Raw genomic sequence first — 18,810 nt, 5'->3', positions numbered from 1 at the left:
AGTTAACACTATGTGATTTTAAATATTCTTTTGTGATATTTGTTTGTTGTCACTCTGTACAAACATGATCTCAGCTAAAAAGCCATGTCATACTGTTTTGATCTCAGCTGTCACTGTACAACAATAAAGACTTAACCAAATAAAACAGATTCGCACAAGAAGACTCTCTGGTGTTTTACCTCAAAGCAACACCACAGGAAAGTATCTCAAAACTTCTGTGACTTGTAAGCAATATTTTCAATCTTAATTTTGTTTTCATTTTCCTAGAAATTAGCCACTATTTCCACAGGGAGTGCACAAATTGACGTTAAGAGTGCCATGGCTGATATTGTAAGCTTGTCGGACATAGAAGAGAAGCGGGGCTTTGTGAAGGGTCAACTGTACATAAACAACTGCATGATTGTATCAAAGCATTTGCAATTTGTCCAAAACAACGAGAGCTTGCTTTTATGTAGTGACTTCATGATGTGGAGCTTAAAACAAGTGTTTTGAAAAAGTATTTCTGATCTGAGAAATGCTCCAAAGTGACTGAGAAAAACTGTAACATCAATTTGTGGTTTATTGTGTCTCTGCTGCCATCTAGTGACTCAATATGAGAATTGTTTGAAACTGATTTTGCTGTAGTTATAACAAATACAAATGCATCTTATTTAGAGACACAATTCGTTGACTACAGTTAAAATCACTACATTTCTTCTTTCATTAGAGAAACAGCTAAATAACAAACTTGTATATTGATTATGTTTGTCCTATTTCTTCTTTTTCTGCAAACAAAAATTCTACAAAAAGGCACATCAAAATCAGAGCTAAAACCCACAAAACTACAATGAACATTCAATTAAAGACAAATACCTTTTGGATGAGAAATCCAGCAGTGTCAAGAGCAAAATTCAACTGGAACACATAAACAACTGCTGCTGTTCCAGAGGCGGTGACTTAAGAGTGGCCATTATGATGTCACAATATAGAAGCATCACACCAGGCTGACCATGATGAACTCAATGCCCTTTAAAAGTGAAAAGGTAACTAATATTAAAAGGACATCATGATGTACAACACACAAAATATGTGTTTTTTAGCATAAATAGCATGTGCCTGTGGTGCCCACATGACTGTTTCTTATAAATAAAACATTTAAAAGAACAAAAACAGGAAATAAGAAAATGACAGTTTTATATTTTTATAAGCTACAAATAATATCTGGCAGAAACTTTGGGATAAAAGGGAGACAAATACTGTGTACAGGATTCAAGATAATGTGTGTACGTGATAAGTGAAATTACACACTTTTTAAATTGTATGGCTATACCAGGACATTATAAAAAAATCAAAGCAGATATTGTGGCAGTGCGCTTGTATAGGGCATTCAGGTCAGATGTGTATTAACACAATCAGCCAATAAGAAAAGACATCATAAAGTTCAAGTTTTGTTATTTTGTACCCGTAGGTATAGTTTCAGTGAACAAGTTCAACAACACTAAGTGAACAATAGGAAACAACACTAAAAAGAAAAACATCATAAAATAATAACATAAAGTAAATAAATAAATAAAACTTAAATTAAAATAAACCCCTTTACAATATTGCATTGTTTATATAATCAATCACTACTGGGGCAAAGCTGTTCTTAAATTATTTTGTTGTGCAGTGAGTGCGGTATTCTAAACCGTCAATTAGATAGGAGATACTGAAACTCATTATACAGGGGGTGATGCCTGGCTCATGAAATTGAAACACCCTTTCGCTGTACCTGCCTGGTATACAGTAAAGCAAGGGTAAGTAATGGCTCCCTAATCAACTTACTAGGGATTTCACAATTTGGTAAATAGAGTTCCAGTTTTTTACAGATAAATTCCCATACCAGCACACCAAAGTAAATGACAGTACTGGTTCAATGTAAGCATGCTAAAAAAATAAAACTGTGTTTTATCCAGTGATAAGTAAACACACATCCTTTCCTCAAGTAGAAGTAAAGATACTCATGTTTAAAAATACCCTGGTAAAAGTTAAAGTACACTAGACTACACTTTTTTCTTAAGTTAAAGTAACGAAGTATCGGCTCCCACATGTACTTAAAGCTTAAAGGGGACATATTATGAAAATCTGACTTTTTCCATGTTTAACTGCTATAATTGTGTCCCCAGTCCTTCTATCAACCTAGAAAATGTTAAAAAGATCAACCCAATAACTTAGTTTTTTTAAACCATTTTCTGCAAGCATGTGAAAAAATAGGTCATTGTAATTTGGCCCTTATTGTGATGTCAGAATAAGGTAATACCGCCCCCTTTATCTGCACTATCCAACCACAGCACAACCATTTAGTATGGAGAGAAAGAGAGAGATAAAATATTTCACAGCACAATTGAGTTTCAATTGCAACAAACCACCATCATTGTGATCAGTGGTTGCACTTCATCCGCTCATTTGCATTTTAAATGACACACCCAAAACGGCACACTTTTGCTCAGACCTAATTTAGACTTAGTTTACATCTTAAAAAAAATCTCATAATATGTCCCCTTTAAAGTATTACATCTGTCATATCTCAGAAAAAGTCATAGTGTCTAGGCAACAGCGGCGTCACTTCCGTTTCGCGTTAGCATGTCCCATTGTGTGCATACTCTGTAATGTGAAAGTACATACTGTTGAGAGCAGAACAACAAAAACAGTACTATTAGGGTATAGTATTTAAGTACTAGACTCAATATTAAGTAAGCGTGCATGGCCAATTGGGCTCATGTCGTTCAAAACCTGTTTGACCTCCATTCATCTTTGGAACACAACACAGTTTAAGATGTTAGATTTAGTCCGAGAGCTTTCTAACCCTCCATTGAAAATGTATGTACGGTATACTGTCCATCTCCAGAAAGGCAGTACAACGCTGCTGACGTGTTATCTGTTCCACCCGAGTTTCGTTTACAATCTGAGGGATTAGGACATCTGCGACATGCACACTTAGGCACCATTTTATAAATATATAGCAATAACAAAATATCAACAATGTAGAATAGTTTGAATACAGTGTGTGTCTCCCTCAGACTGTAAACGAAGCTCGGGCACACCAGATAACACGGCAGCAGCGTCGTACGTCAGCAGCGTCACGGTAGTGTGGTGAACACGGATTCACAACAGACCCTGAAGAGAAGACAATGCTGAATAAAGTCGTAATTTTGTTATTTTTGCTTCAACAAATTACCTTTCTGGACATGGACAGCATACAGTACATTTTCAATGGAGGGTCAGAAAGCTCTCACACTAAATCTAAAACATTTTAAACTGTGCTACGAAGATGAACTGAGGTCTTACGGGTTTCGAACGACATGAGGGTGAATCATTAATGACATAATTTTCATTTTTGGTTAAACTAACCCTTTAAACTTGAACACTTCTGAGCCAATGGTTTTAATATGCTCACATTAGATATAAGTATCAAACTGTGTTGTTCCATTGAGTTGGAATAGTGTGTATGTTAAATCAAATTTGCTGTGCTTTTGTCTCATTTTCACCTTTTAATGTTTAGATATATTTCTTGATTCCACAGCAAACACAGGAATTTTGCCTCTATTGTCCTAATACTTATGGAGGGCAGTATGTATGTGTAAAATTGCAACATACAGAAACAGTAAAGATTAAATAATACTTTAGACAAACACAGAATAGACAAGCATTTCTATGATAGCTTTGGAATACCAGACAAGTAAACCGACAGAGTTTTGCATTCACTAACTTATATTAAGACAATCACATCGAACACTGTTTATGGTTTTGGAAAGAAAATTAAAATTAAGTTGCTCTCAGTCTCACCTGCGCTGCAGCCCATATGCAACTTCATTCAACGTGACTGCTAGACTCCACTCGATTATGTACAGCAGAGAAAATTTCAGAGCCAGAGACCACAAAATCTAACCTCTACCCCCACCCCCCCCCCCCACCCCCGGAATACTTTGGGTATCCGAAAAGCGAACGCGAAGTTGTCCTTGAAGATGGATATCCAGTTTGTAAGAAATGTGGACGAAGCATGACTGCAAAAGGAGCAAATACGTCGAACTGTCTTGAGAAAAGTCTTGGTTGCATTTTCTTTCCGTCTAATCTCATGCCCGAAAAAGCGCAGTTTGTAATCGCCGCTTCTGCTTTGTTTACATGGTAACCCTGGTAACCGCTGTCTCTCGCGCGCGCGTCTCGTTCTCTCAAAACAAGCCCATTTAAGTGATTTATATTGCAAGTAATTTTTAAGTTGATTATACGTAGGCCATATCTAAAGAGAAATAGCTTATTCCTTATTTTGTTCAACTGGGAGATGCGATGCAGCTTTATTTTTTAAACCGCATTAGACGTTTCAGTTTTTGCAGCGAACAAAACGATTCATTTAAACTGATTCGCGAATCGATTTTGAACGTTTGGCCCGTTTACTCTATGAAGAACCGACTCAAAAGACTCGTTTATTTCCAATACTTTGTAACGAATCGACTCCAACGAGTCATTCATTCGCGAATGCCATAGAAACACGAGACGGTAATTTTAAAATAAAATACACGTTTCGTAATTAATTAAAATACGATAAAGTCTAAAAAAACACATGTCTAAAAACACACAAAAATTTATGTTACTTTCTGTTTTTTTCTCTCTCTTTTTTTTGCTAATTTTGACCCATCTTGAACTTTTTTGAGTTCGAGAAAGGAGATTAGGTTTTATTATTTATTAATATGCTCAAGTCAAGTGTAAGGGGAAATCACACCAAATATTTGACACTTTTGATAATCATTTTATTCTGTTTTTACTTTGTTATGGCCTAAAACTTTTGCACATGTCTTAAAAGAAATGTACTAAGTAAATAATGCTAATAATAATGTAAAAATAATCTACCTGTACCATTTAAAACTTAAATCATTTTGATGAAGTGCTTTACACTTTACAACGTTAGTTTCCATGGATGGATGCTAGTTTAAATAGTTAAAAAGGATGTCAGTGAGGTTACACTACCACTAGAGTGAGCAATATGCTTTACAGAGAAGATTCGGCTTCAGAGCAGGTGAGATAAAACCAAAGTACAAAGCTCCAAGATCTACATTTAGATTGAATAAAGCCTCACTGTCAAAATGTTTGGGGAACCCCAAGAAGCTTTCATCAAAAATCAAAAGAAGTTGATGCCATCCCACCAGTTTCGGTTTCCGCAGGAGTATCTGTGTTATATGAGGGCGTACCTGATCTTTCCTTTCCAATGACAAGAACTCAGAACGGTGTAGAGTTTTACCCCTGACTTTCCACTTCACTTCTTTTCATATTGAATCATTCAGATGAAGTAAACTGAGAATCAAAGGGTCTGACAATGCCTAGAGCACAAATCTCACAATGTTATATCTTTTATTAAAGCAAACAGTCACCTCTAAAAATGTCATCATCTAAAGAAGGATAGATTTAAAAAAAAAAGTGATAGACATTAATACATAACAATTTTATTTTTCATCTATTAGAAAGTTTTTTCATGTATATATTGTGCAAAAGTCTTAGGCCATCATGCTACAATTAGATTTTTTTTCAATGTTATAGTGATCATAAATAATTGCTTCTCAGTCTCCTTATTAGAATACATCCAGAAAATACAAGAAATGTGTATGTAGTATTAAAAACTGCATAAAAGTAAAAAAAAGCTGAAGTGTCAAGTTTTTAGGATAAACTCCCCTTCCACTTGAACAATAGCAGGAAACTGCATTATCTCTTAAACCTAAATAAAATTAAATCCTAAATAAAATTAAATCCTAATTTCAAATTTTAAAGAAATTAGTAATTTTACTTCATTCTGCTCAAAAACGCTCAAGATGTGTTTAGTGCCAAGAGAGGTCACACTAAACACCAACAATGCCTAAAGAAGACATTTAGTACTAAAAAAGTTTAGTCCTGGTGGTGGCCTAAGACTTTTGCACAGTACTGTAGATGCTTTTGAATCAGAAAATGGTTGAAAATAGTTCACTTTCAGTTGATACTTTATTATACTTTAATAACTCAGACAGATAGTCATGTGGAGATCAAAATTAAGAATACAAACAAAACGGAAATGTAACATTATAATACAGTTTATTTACATAGATATTTTAATTCGTGCAAGGTCCTTGTGCAAGGTCCACATTAGTATTTTAAGTATTTTTTATTTAACACTGTAAAAGAAAATATATCTGTACATTTTGTTCATATGATTCTACAAATCTGCATATTAGTGATTTCATCGACATGAAAGTTATCTGTTCTTTCCTCAGCACAAAAGATGATAAATGGTCCTCTGTCATCACATTTCATCATTTGACTCAACGTGATTTTTAACCCTCATTTAGAGTCTGTTTGCTTCGGGGATGCTCTTGAAATGACAGATTTTCCACTAGTATTGTTGTTCGTGTGTGTAATATTGACCACAATGCGTCACTTTTCTGTCCTCATTCTCGTTCGGCATGTATCACTCTTCTGTTATCTTATTAGATCACATAAAGTGTGTGTTTTTCCTTCTCCTCAGGCATTGAAGAGTTCAGCTGAAGAGTTATAGATGGAGTTGACCCGCTGTATATAACTTGCATATGGTTCCACTTCTTCCACATCAGGGACCTTTAAATGGGAATACGCTTGAGTTAGCAATATGTCAAAAATCTTACTCTGATCTTACCATTTTTATAAAGTAGCATACTCAGATATTGTAAATAATACCCTACATAGTCAATAATGCATTTTAAGAGGGTAGAATTTTTGATCACAGATTATATTACAACAGTTGTTGTTAACTACTTACATAAGAACATTTGGTTACATTTAGTTTTACAGTATCATTGTTACAGTGTGATTATACATGTATTTGAGTAATAATGATTAGAGTATGGTAGGATTTGGTTTAGGGTTAGTTGCCTTATGCGTAGGGATGCGCGATAATTTGCATGCGATAGTCATTGCTTGTCGTCATTAAAGCTGGTTCCTTGATTAGTAGTAAATCGCCGTCACGTGCTTTCGGATGGGGCCGCATTTGCTGCACAGAGCCGTGGTCACAAGGCCTATTATAAGTGAACTGTGGCTTTGTGCGGTAGGTGCGGCTCCATCTGAAAGCAGGAGGTGATGGCGATTTACTATTAATGAAGGAACCGGCTTTACTGACGAGAAGCGCAATGACTATCGCATGCAAATTATTGCACATCCCTAATTATGCATAATTAACTGTTATTACTATAGTAATAATATGTAACATGGCTAACAAAGACATTGTAAAATAGTGTTACCAAACATTTTATACATCATACTGTGGTTATGTGGTGTTCAGGGTTGGGTCACACTTTATTTTACAGTGTCCGTGTTACAGTGTAATTATATAATTAAGTACTAAGTAATATAAAGTAACAACATGTTCGTAGGTTTAGGGTCAGAGTTTGGTTTAGGGTTAGTTGCATGTAATTATGCATAATTAAACATTATTACTATAGTAAGTATGTGTAACTTGTGTACCAAAGAAACTGTAAATAAAGTGTTACCCAGGGTTGTTATGGTTAGGGGTAGGTTTAGGGATTGAGTGTAACTACATGCAGATACTTTTAATAGGTACAATGTATTAGCACCCTGGACCACAAAACCATTCATAGTGTTATTTTTTATGCATCTGAAAGCTGAATAAATACTCTTTCCATTGATGTATACCCTAAACTTTGTTAGGATAGGACAATATTTAACTGAGATACAACTATTTAAAATCTGGAAACAAAATGTGAAGAAAAATCAAAATATAGAAACAAAATCACCTTTAAACCCTGCTGAAAAAAAAACAATAAAACCATTACAGAAAATTCTAATGGTTTTATTGGTTTTATTGGGAATTTTATTGGTTCTAATGTAATATGGCCTAAAACACACTACAGTATATTGGTTTTTGTTGGTCTCTAATGTATTGGTTCTAATGGAATATGGCCCAAAACACACTACAGTGTAGTGGCTTTAATGGTAAAAGCTAATGGTTCCTTACTGGTATTTTAATGGAAACCATTAGAATTTTTTGTAATGGTTTTATTGTTTGTTTCAGTAGGGAAGTTGTCCAAATGAAGTTCTAAGCAACACATATTACTAATGATGAATACATTTTTAATATATTCACGGAAGAAAATTTACAAAATATCTTCATGGAACATGATTTTTATTTAATATCCTAATAATTTGGAAGGAAGACAATTTTGACCCATATACCCTTGCTACTTATGACTGTTTTTGTGCTCCAGGGTCGCATATGTATGTATGTACAGTTACATTGTACACATTTTTCTTAAGTACATGCGTGGTAGTTAAAGACAACTAATCCTGTATGAACTAGTAATGAGATTCTTTACCTGGGCTGGTTTGTCTTCAGCTGGTGTCGAGATTTGGGATTTACAACACATCTTCATTGCACTAAAAAATATATATAAATAAGATAGACATTATGCAATGATGAATCACTCTATCAGGTTCTTGATTTGAATAAAGGGTTTTGTAAGAAAATTAAAATAGATAAAAATACATCAATATGTCCCACCTTAAGCTGTTAAGCTTTCTGCGTAGTATGTAACCCACAATCAGAGATAAAAGAATAAAACAACTGGAAGCAACCGCAATGGCAATGATGTCTATAAGAGAAGAACATGGAGATTACTGAGGTTTCTTTAAAATGCTTTAAAACCTAAACCAAGGTTTTAAAGCATGGTCAGAAAACAGTTGAGTAACAAATACGTGGCAATGACACGTAAACAGAAATGCGTGACATGTTCACACAAAAAGGCGGAAAAACGTGTCAGTGTCACGGGAAAGACTCACAAATTTACGTGACTATAAGTATGTCATTTTGTGATACTGGGTTGTATTATCATATTTAAATTTGGACAGAACACTTTTGTATTTATGATCACAGTAATTAAATCAATAGTACGGAGTCAAAAAGCCCACTTGGTGAAAAAGCCCCTGCTTAAAAAGATGTAGGCCTATGACTTAAAGGTCACCGAAGACACACTGTTGATAGAGGGTGAATATGCAGAATGTCTGTCCTGAAAATAATTGTTACTAATCTTGATGGTGGTGATGCCGGCATTAAAATTTGAATAAGAATATGCAATATGGACCTTTTTTACCTGAAGAAACTGCTCGTCAGGAAAAAAAGGTAAAAAAATTATAAAAATGTACCATTTCTGTCGCTGTGGTGGTACTCTTAAATGTTAATTTTTGTATCTCTATGGATATACAACACATTGAGATGCACCTTTTGGGGTACAATATTATAGGAACTATTGTGTGCCTTAATGAACAATTTTGTACTAGTTAAAGTTTAGGGGTACGAAAGGTACACCATAAATCCTTACATTAATGTACCCAAAAAAGTACTACATTAAATTATGTTTATTATACCTGTAAAGGTACAAAACAGAACCTCAAGATCCCACCCCAGTGACAGAAAATGTAAAGTTTTAAAACATTTTTCTCATAGTGTTACTGAAGGCTGGAAAAATCTAAATATTATGAATAATTGCATATATCGAAAATAATATATAATAGAAAATTGTACCCCAATTGTTTGCCGAAGTGGTTAACAACTAATATGTTTTGAAACCATGTTAGTATTTTAAAACTAGTACTAGTTATGATTACTACTATGATTTTTAATTAAAAAAAAAAAGATTTTTCTTTTATACCTTTTGCCATATTAATATTCAATAAGAATTTTTTTGATTCAATTACTTAAGGCAAAATATACAACTTTTCTGGAAAGTGCGTGTTCAGCCCTGTTGTACCCTGTATAGAGTATTTATACATACAGTATATACTGTAAATATACATAATTCATGTTCATACTGTAAAATGCTAAATATTTAAACATTAATGTTTATTTCACTCTTTGTTCATAATAATGCTTATTTTAAAGATTTGTATGTTTTTAAAATATGGTAAGAATTGGGTAAAACATGGGTAAAAAAAATTGATCTATACATGAAAAGCCTTTGAAAAGTAGCAAAGAAAATTATGATTTCATTGATGTCTTATACATTACTGCACCTTTATATAAAAAAGCTACATTTAAAGCTGGTATAGTTTTAAAAAAAGAAAAACAAATTTCAGGGTTTCCTTTTAAAATCCATTGTACTTACCTGAATTTGTAAGATCATAAGTTGTATTCTGTTTCCCTGACTTAGGAGGGTACGTGGCAACACACTTAAGGTTACTGATGGCAACATTATTAGGCAAGTATACTCGACTCTCCATAAAAGACATATTGCTGATCTTGACATAACTGATATTGGATGAAAAGTTCAAGGGAGGTTCCCATTGAAGAGTGGGTTCAGATTCTGCATATTTGGCTTGACAGATGGCAACTTTCTGACCATTGTTAACCTCCAGCCAACTGGTAAAGTGGCTAACTAAAAACAAGGGAATTTAAAATTTGATCAGTATAAGTAATTCACTTTAAATTTACTTTAAAACTGATTTTACAAACGTTAAAGAAATTGCATAACATTAAATTTTGTTATAGTAACAATCTTATTTTTCAGTTTTTACAATAACATACTTACCAGTGATATTTATGTTTTGCCTATAGCCACCACCTTTATATGATACTTCACATAAGTAAGATCCTTCATCTTTCTTTGAAATATTTGGAACGAATACAGAAAATCCATCTGAAGAGTTGAGCAGCATCTTTCCATCATTACAGGTGTTTTGGATAGTTTTATTCGGTAACGCAAAGCCAAGCCAACATTCTCTGCTTTGCAAGCTTATTTTCCAGATGATGTAAAGGAGTTCATTCCATTTGATCTCTGTATTGTCACACTTTAAAGTGACATTGCTTCCCTCCATAAAAGTTTGAGCTTTGTTAACTGCAATAATGGATAGAAAATTGGAAGTCAACTAAAATGTATACATATTTTGTATTTTTTCCAGTAAACTTATCTCTCCCTGACATGCCAGACTAGTCTTTTCGTCACTTCCTTCCCCAACCCTAAAATAGTTCAAACATACAGCTACAGACAGCTACTCTGACATTAAAGGTCAAACAGTTGTCACATAAGAATATACTTTGGTGTCCCATTTTGTTTATGTTAAAAGCACACATTTGGTATTTCTGCATTGAGATCTAAATAGTTATGTTCAGTATTATCTCATCAAAACAGCATTATACTCTCAGAATTTTTTTACAAAAGTTGTCATTAGGGCGGTACCTTTTCAAAAAGTACACTAACCGATGCATATTGGTCTCTCAAAGGCACACATTGGTACCTTATAGGTACATATTGGTACCTTAAAGTTACATATCTATAACAAAACTGTACATATTTAAGTAGTTTTAAATGTACTTTTTAAGAGGTATCTTCCCAGTGACAACTTTTGTACATTTTTCAGAGAGTGGACATTTGGTTGTAAACTTGCTACTACAAAGTTATAATTAACCTTAAATATGGAAACATCTGTAAAAAACACAGATGTATATTTCTACTAATGGTAATAGAAAGCTCATAAAAATTTAGTTTGACCTTCTAAGGAGGAAGATAAACATTATCTGAAGATAAAGCAACTTTAGCTAAAGCAAATGGAAATCAAAAAGTGTAAGTTAATTGGCAAAAAAGCAATAAAAACATTCATTATGTCCTGACCTGTAATTTTATTCTCCACTTTGTCAGCCACAGAAGCTGGGCTCTGTTGTATTAGATTATCTTCACCTTAAAAGGTTAGTGACACACAGTGTTGGGTGTAACTAGTTACTAAGTAATTAGTTACTGTAATTAAATTACTTTTCCCTTGAAAAAGTAAAGTAAGGGATTACTCTTATTTTTCTTGTAATCTAATTACAGTTACTTCTGATGTAATTAAATACTGTGTATGGACTCTAAAACAATTATGTATACTATAATACAATAGTGGATTTAACATGGTTTTAGTTTACAATTCTCACTATTAACTGGTTGATTATTGGCATTAATATTAATGAGATGCTGGCTGTTTATTAATACTTAATAGCACATATTAATGCCTGATTCTGCAAAACCTTATTCTACTTCCTTAACCCTCCCCATTTCTACCAATACTTAAAATTAACAACTTCTTTAGTATTAATAAACAGTAGTTGGAGTATATTGAGTCAAAAGTAGTTAATAGTTAGTTAATAGAGAGAATTGGACCCTAAAGTGGGACCAGAATAATTGATATACTTTTATATATTATTTCTTCGAGCCATTTCAAGCCTATCATTGTATCATGTACTAAATAGGATTTAGAAAGTAATTAGTAATAAGTAATTAAATACTTTTTGGAGAGAGTAATTTGTAAAGTAATCTAATTACATGATTGAAGATGTAATTAGTAACTAGTAATTAATTACTTTTTTTGAGTAACTTACCCAACACTGGTGACACAGCATTAGTAACAGGTTAATATGACGGCTCAGCACATGGAAAATGAATCACTCGAGTGAGTATTTCGGTTTCATGTAGTTTCTCCATAACGTGTTAGTTACACAAATGTAGTGTATAATATTGAAGGTGTAGGAGAAGCTTCTTTCACATGAAAGTTATATTAGTCAAAATATGATAGATTTTTGCATAAAGAACAAGCTTTCATTAACAGTAGATTAAACAAACACAAAGATTATATAGTACATCATTTTAGGATGAGCAGGCCTTTCTACTTAAAAAAGTTTGGTTCGAACACCTGGCCTAAATCGTCAGTTGATATACAACCCAGTGTAGCATTTAAGTACCATTGTTGTTAACAGCTGAAATGTCATTTGGTTCCATGCACACTGCTCGTGTTGTATATTTATTGTTGTTTTCTTGTCAGGTGCGTCTCTCAGCCTCAAAAACCTCATTCAGACAATCCCCCCGAGAATCCCCCCAGAGAGGAAGAGAGCTGCGTCATGGCATGTTGTCTCGCAATAGCAACAAACAAATATAGAAACGTACAGCACCATCACATGCACATGAGATAACAGATTCCTCATTCTGATGTAGTCATCATCATTATGAGCTCCATGTACCCAAAGGTAATAAAATTGTGATCCACTGACCAACTGCTTTTGTTATTTACACTTTCAGTTTCACCACAGCCCTTTACCATTATGATTCACTTACAGTGTCTTTGTGGTCTACAAAACAAAGGCCAAGATTTTGACCAGAAACCAAAGTAACTAGAGAACTAGGGTTTATATTACCTTATATTCTTTCTTAAGTTTTTAGATACTCTTAGTGAGAAATGTTCAACCAAGAATTGGGTCAAAAAGGGTCAAAACCAGCTGTTGGGTTAAATCCATGCAGAAATTTTTTATATTTAACCTCCTATAAAGACCTGAGATTTTGTTTGTCTTTTGTTTTCAGATTTCTACCAGCTATTTTGGGGTTAGGAAGAACCAATACATATAATAACCAAATATTAGAACATGAAGCAGTGTATTTGTCCATGTTTGTGTACAAAAGGTTCCAGATACACAAAATTAAGTATTATGTTGCAAACAACAAAATATGTCCACATATGTAGACATTCAGGGTCTTAGGAGGTTAAGCGAACAATGCATTCAAACAAAGCTGAATTTTGGGTTCAAACAACCCTAGCTAAGGTTAAATTACAACCCAGTAAATTGGGTTTGTCCCTTTTTAACCCAAGGATTGGTTGAAAATAACCCATAATTCTTTTTTTAGAGTATACTAATATTTTAAATTCGATAACACTATACAATAATGTTGTATTAGTAAACATTAGTAAATACATTAACTAACATGGACAAACAATGAACAATATAGTTTTCAGCATGTATACATTTTTGTTAATGTTACTTAATGTCAATAGTTATTCATGTTAATTCATGGTGCGTTAGTTAGTCCAAAAACAAGCAGATATGAAGTATATCGCATTAAAATGTATTTGAACTAACCTCTTGTACAAGTTATTGCCACAAACATGCTCAGGAAGACGATCGCTGTCAATGTCCTTGTGTTCATCATTGCTCCAAACTCCAATCAAAATGTTTACTCGCTGTGGTCTGTTCCTCCTTTAAATGTACTTTTTTTCTGTATTCTTTAGTCCAATTATAAACTTTTCATTTAATTTGCCTTGATATATGGTAACCAACTCATCCGGTTGTCTTTTTTGGAAATCTTACACATTTTTCTTTACAATCTAGATGGACGTAAGAGCTCCAGCATACATGTGCCTGTGTTTGATATGTGGAGCTACAAATGTTTTATTGTATTTCTAACTCTTTCTGTCAGCCTTTCCTTTCTTGTATTCTTGTTTCTCTCCTCCTTTTGTTTCCCTTCAAGCGTGTGACGCTACTTTGAACACACCTCCATTTTTTTCTTTTTTATCATTTCACATTTTTTTCCCACATATGAAAATGCTGACTTCCTGCCATGTTAACCACTGCAGTCATGTAAGAATCTTTTTGTTGTTGCAGTTTGGCAGCAAGTCTTACACTGATGGTGACAAATGACATATGGGTTCATTTTTTACTTGGCCGAAGTAAAGCTTATTATGAAATGTAAAATATATATATAAGAATTCATCTCTCTCTCTCTCTCTATATATATATATATCCTCACTATGTGGAATATATACTGAATATTCCACAGTCAACTGGTAGTAATATTAAAACAACACAGAAGCAATTTGGAACAACAGCAACTCAGCCACGAAGTGGTAGGCCACATAAAATCACAGACCGAGGTCAGCACATGCTAAGGCGCACAATGCGAAGAAGTTGGCAACTTTGTGCAGAGTCAATACTGTAACTACAGACCTCCAAACTTCGTGTGGCCTTCAGATTAGCTCAAGAACAAATCGTAGAGAAACAGTGAGTAAAGAGCTTGATGGAATAGGTGTCCACGGCCGAGCAGCTTCATCCAAGCCTTATCACCAAGGTCAACGCAAAGCGTCGGATACAGTGGTGTAAAGCTCAAGAGCATTGGAGACGTGTTCTCTTGAGCAACAAAGTTTGGTGGAGAGGGGATTATGGTGTGGGCTTCTTTTTTTTTAGGGGTTGGGCTTCGCCCCTTAGTTCCAGTGAAAGGAACATTAAATACTTTGAGGTAACAGTTTGGGGATGGCCCCTTCCTGTTCCAACATGACTGTGCACCAGTGCACAAAGCAAGGTGACATTGATGATCGGGTTTGGTGTGGAGGAACTTGAATGTCCTGACTTCAACCCAATAGAACATCTTTGAGATAAATTAGAGCGGAGACTACAAATGAGGCCAACATCTGTGTCTGACCATACAAATTTGCTTTTATAAGAATGGTCAAACACTCCCATAAACACACTCCTAAAACTTGTAGAAAGTCTTCCAAGATCAGTTGAAGCCAGTGGCGGCTCGTGACTGCTCTTCCGAGGATGCGCTAATTCAAAATAAGTGTTCGGATTGTCACGTGTGTGGTTCCTTTTTCCAAAATATGTGTCATGCGTGTGGAGAGATCCTGTGTGCATCACATGTTTTGTCAAAATAAGTCCCTGCTGGAGATGCGTCAAAACCGTTTATGATAAAAGAAATGCTCACGTTCTCTAAATACACGTAAGACACTCCCTTAACAGTAAACTGTGATTACGCATGAGATTGTGTGAGTATCTGGCAAACGCGAGCGTCTCGTTCAAGGCAGCAGGCATTTATTTCGGCATGACATGGGATGCACACACGATCTCTCAAAGCGCAGAACACATATTTTGAAATGACGAACCACACACATGACAAGCTACATACATGTTGTGATGAACTTCGCATTGTGCGCTTCAAAAAAAGATGTCACCAGCCGCCACTGGTTGATGTTACCAGTCGGAGCGGACTACTAATGTCCCTCCGCAAGTTCCTCCTCGAGGAGGTCCCCAAAAGCACCCCAATGACCAGACACACGAGATCAGATAAGTGAAAATTAAAACAAACTTTATTTAAATTAGTTAAAATTGTTATTGGGAAGGGGAAAGGGGAAATTTAAATAATCTTCTTGTATCCGTGTCTTACAGGAGGGGAGAGGGCCAAGTGCCAAGGGCAGAGACACCCACTGAGAGGGGAACAGGGGGACAGGACCCCATCGTCCAATGGTCAGTGTCTCCTCTCCTAGGGATCCCGGTCCTTCGCCTTGGTTTTCTTGAACCCGTGGCGCCTTCCTCTTCTCCTGGAGGCAGAAGGGATAATAGACAATCAGTGGATGTGAGAATACAAAATGGCTACCTGCTCTGTCACGGGGTCCACTCCGCGGCTCCCAAAGGCCGTTCTACGTCTCGCTCCTGCGAATGCCCGTAGTGTAGTCAGGTAAGTATTAGCGTGGATTCCTTCGTACACAGGGTGCCTGCGCAACTCTCCTCCGTCCGCGGCCTACTGCCTTCACAGCTCGTCCCGGAGGCCTCTACAGTCACAAACAAGAGACAGGTTAGCAAATTCTCAACTGGACTACCGTGCCCTCCTCTGACGCTGGGTGTGTATGATGGCAGGCTGCTGTAACAAGAACAACCTCCCTTTCTGTTTCAGGTAGCTCGGGGACGTCACAGAGTCGTACTCCACTGGACTGGCAAGCATACAGGGTATGTATGAGTTTCGCTTGACTCCGGCAACCCCAGGGATTTACTAGGCGTGCTGGGCTGGATCTACCAGGTCTCTCAGGTAAGTATGGTCTTTAGGTCTACCCTGCATGTTCTTCGGCTTTCTGGGCGTGTTGTACTGGGTCTACGAGGATCTTCGGGTAAGTATAGCTCTTGGCTCGCCTCTAGAATGGCTCTGCGGTTCACTGGGCGTGCTGCTCTGGATCTACAAGACGTTTGGTACGTATGGCTTTTAGCTCGGCTCAGGTGTGACTCTGCGGTTCACTGGGCGTGCTGCTCTGGATCTACATGACGTTAAGGTACGTATGGTTTTTAGCTCGGCTCAAGTGTGGCTCTGCGGTTCACTGGGCGTGCTGCTCTGGATCTACAAGACGTTTGGGTACGTATGGCTTTTAGCTCGGCTCAAGTGTGGCTCTGCGGTTCACTGGGCGTGCTGCTCTGGATCTACAAGACGTTTGGGTACATATAGCTTTTAGCTCGGCTCACGTGTGGCTCTGCGTTTCACTGGGTGTGCTGCTCTGGATATACAAGCTCTTCAGGTAAGTATAACTTTTAGTTTGGCCCTCTTAATCACTCTCGGAACATTTACAGGTAGTATTTCAATGTAGGTGGAAAAGTTCATACGTCACCTAGCCTTGGTCCGAGGTGAGAGAGAAGACGACCTTTACCCACTTCCAAATGGTTGCTACTGGCCCGGTCACGGCCTGTGTTGTCCTGAGAGGGGAACGTAGATGGAACTACAGTATTATGTCCGTATGATTGGACAGACACGTCCGCTCCTACTCCTTCCCAGGGTCGGGGCGGCACCTAAATCGGTGGGGCAGATAGCTAGGCCTCCTCTCCAACACAGGTTTTACACACAGCAGTTATGTGAATTGCTCAGTTTCCCTACGTTCTTTTGTTTCAAATAGTCCCCTCCTCAACACTTCAATCGCTGTACTCACGCACTTCCTTTGGGCCTGGATACACAGGCGGGGGTGATAAGAAGATAAGTCCACGATGGCGGTCACACTACAGCAGCTTCACGAAACACCTACAGTGACTTGCTTGACCTAGGGGCGGTATAGGTGACAGGAGACACGGCACAACACTGCAAATACTTCAGGTGCACACACGTCAATAAATCACACTCACCCACGGCAATCCACACTCTTTTAGTGATAGGTAAGGCCCATACCTCCACACTGGGTCAAATTCTTCACTGGAGAGAGATGTTGCAACCGCTGCCACAGGTAATAGTGTGGATAGCGTAAGTCCCTCACACAGCGATCCGTGCGTTTTACAATCCACTGGCTCGCCCACTGGCTTTGTTCTCCAGGGTGGGGCCACTAAATAACAACACACTCCACACAAAGGTTTACTTTCCGTTTCTCAATGCCTCAGTGAATGTATCTACGGGGCCTGCAGACTCTTCAGAGGCTGGAGTTGTTGCTTTGCCCAAGGCGGAAGTGAATTCGCCCAAAATCGAACTCCTTTCTTGTGTATTTTAATTAGGTAAAAAAAACTCTTGCACTGTGACACACGTGCCCCATTGTTCATATAATTCTTCTTCCGAGCACTGGTATTTAACGCATTCTGCCAACAAAGCTGTGTTTCTGATTAAGTGGATTTAAGAACAAATTTGATGAACTTATAGGGACGGTTTCCAGACAGGAATTATCCTAGTCCCAGATTAAAATGCAGGTATGAGCGGACTGAATTTATAAACATCTAGCCCTAACATACAGTTTCTTAAAGGGGACATATCATACAAATCTGACTTTTTCCATGTTTTTTAGTGCTATATTTGGTCCCCAGTGGTTCTTTCAACCTAGAAAATATGAAAAAGAACAACCCAGTAACTTAGTTTTGGTAAACCATTCTCTGCATGCACGGCCACTATCCAACCACGACACTGCCATTTAGTGCAGAGATCAGCTCATTTGCATTTTAAAGGACACACCCAAAACAGCACAGTTTTGCTCACACCTACAAAGTGTCAATTTTATCATGCTATAATAAATCCTCTATATGATATTTTAAGCTAGAACTTCACATAAGTACCCTAGGGACACCAAAGATTTATTTGACATCTTAAAAAAGTCTTATGAAATGTCCCCTTTAGCATATATCAGTGCCATTGTTTTGTCTCAAGATGCACACCAGTATTTATTTATTTATTTATTTGTAATATACATTTGTATAAACTACATGTTCGTGAAACTGCCCTATAATGCGTGCTGAGAATATATGCCTGCTGGTCAATATCATTTTTT

The 18,810-nt window shown here is 36.5% G+C and overlaps 1 protein-coding gene across 1 annotated transcript; it reads right to left on the bottom strand.

Moving 5' to 3' along the window:
- Positions 1-6,034: 6,034 nt before the first annotated feature.
- Positions 6,035-14,231, bottom strand: LOC129451687 (cell surface glycoprotein CD200 receptor 1-A). Its single transcript, XM_073854974.1, has 7 exons — positions 13,901-14,231; positions 11,631-11,696; positions 10,551-10,856; positions 10,128-10,397; positions 8,528-8,618; positions 8,343-8,403; positions 6,035-6,591 (listed from the first exon to the last, which is right to left on the bottom strand). The coding sequence occupies exons 1-7, from the start codon at positions 13,968-13,970 to the stop codon at positions 6,499-6,501; spliced, it is 957 nt and encodes a 318-aa protein (XP_073711075.1). The 5' UTR covers positions 13,971-14,231; the 3' UTR covers positions 6,035-6,498.
- Between the last annotated feature and the right edge of the window lie 4,579 nt (positions 14,232-18,810).

The sequence above is a fragment of the Misgurnus anguillicaudatus genome, chromosome 17 (assembly GCF_027580225.2).
Source record: "Misgurnus anguillicaudatus chromosome 17, ASM2758022v2, whole genome shotgun sequence".
NCBI classification, from domain to species: domain Eukaryota; kingdom Metazoa; phylum Chordata; class Actinopteri; order Cypriniformes; family Cobitidae; genus Misgurnus; species Misgurnus anguillicaudatus.
This window is presented reverse-complemented; position numbering and strand designations above follow the sequence as displayed.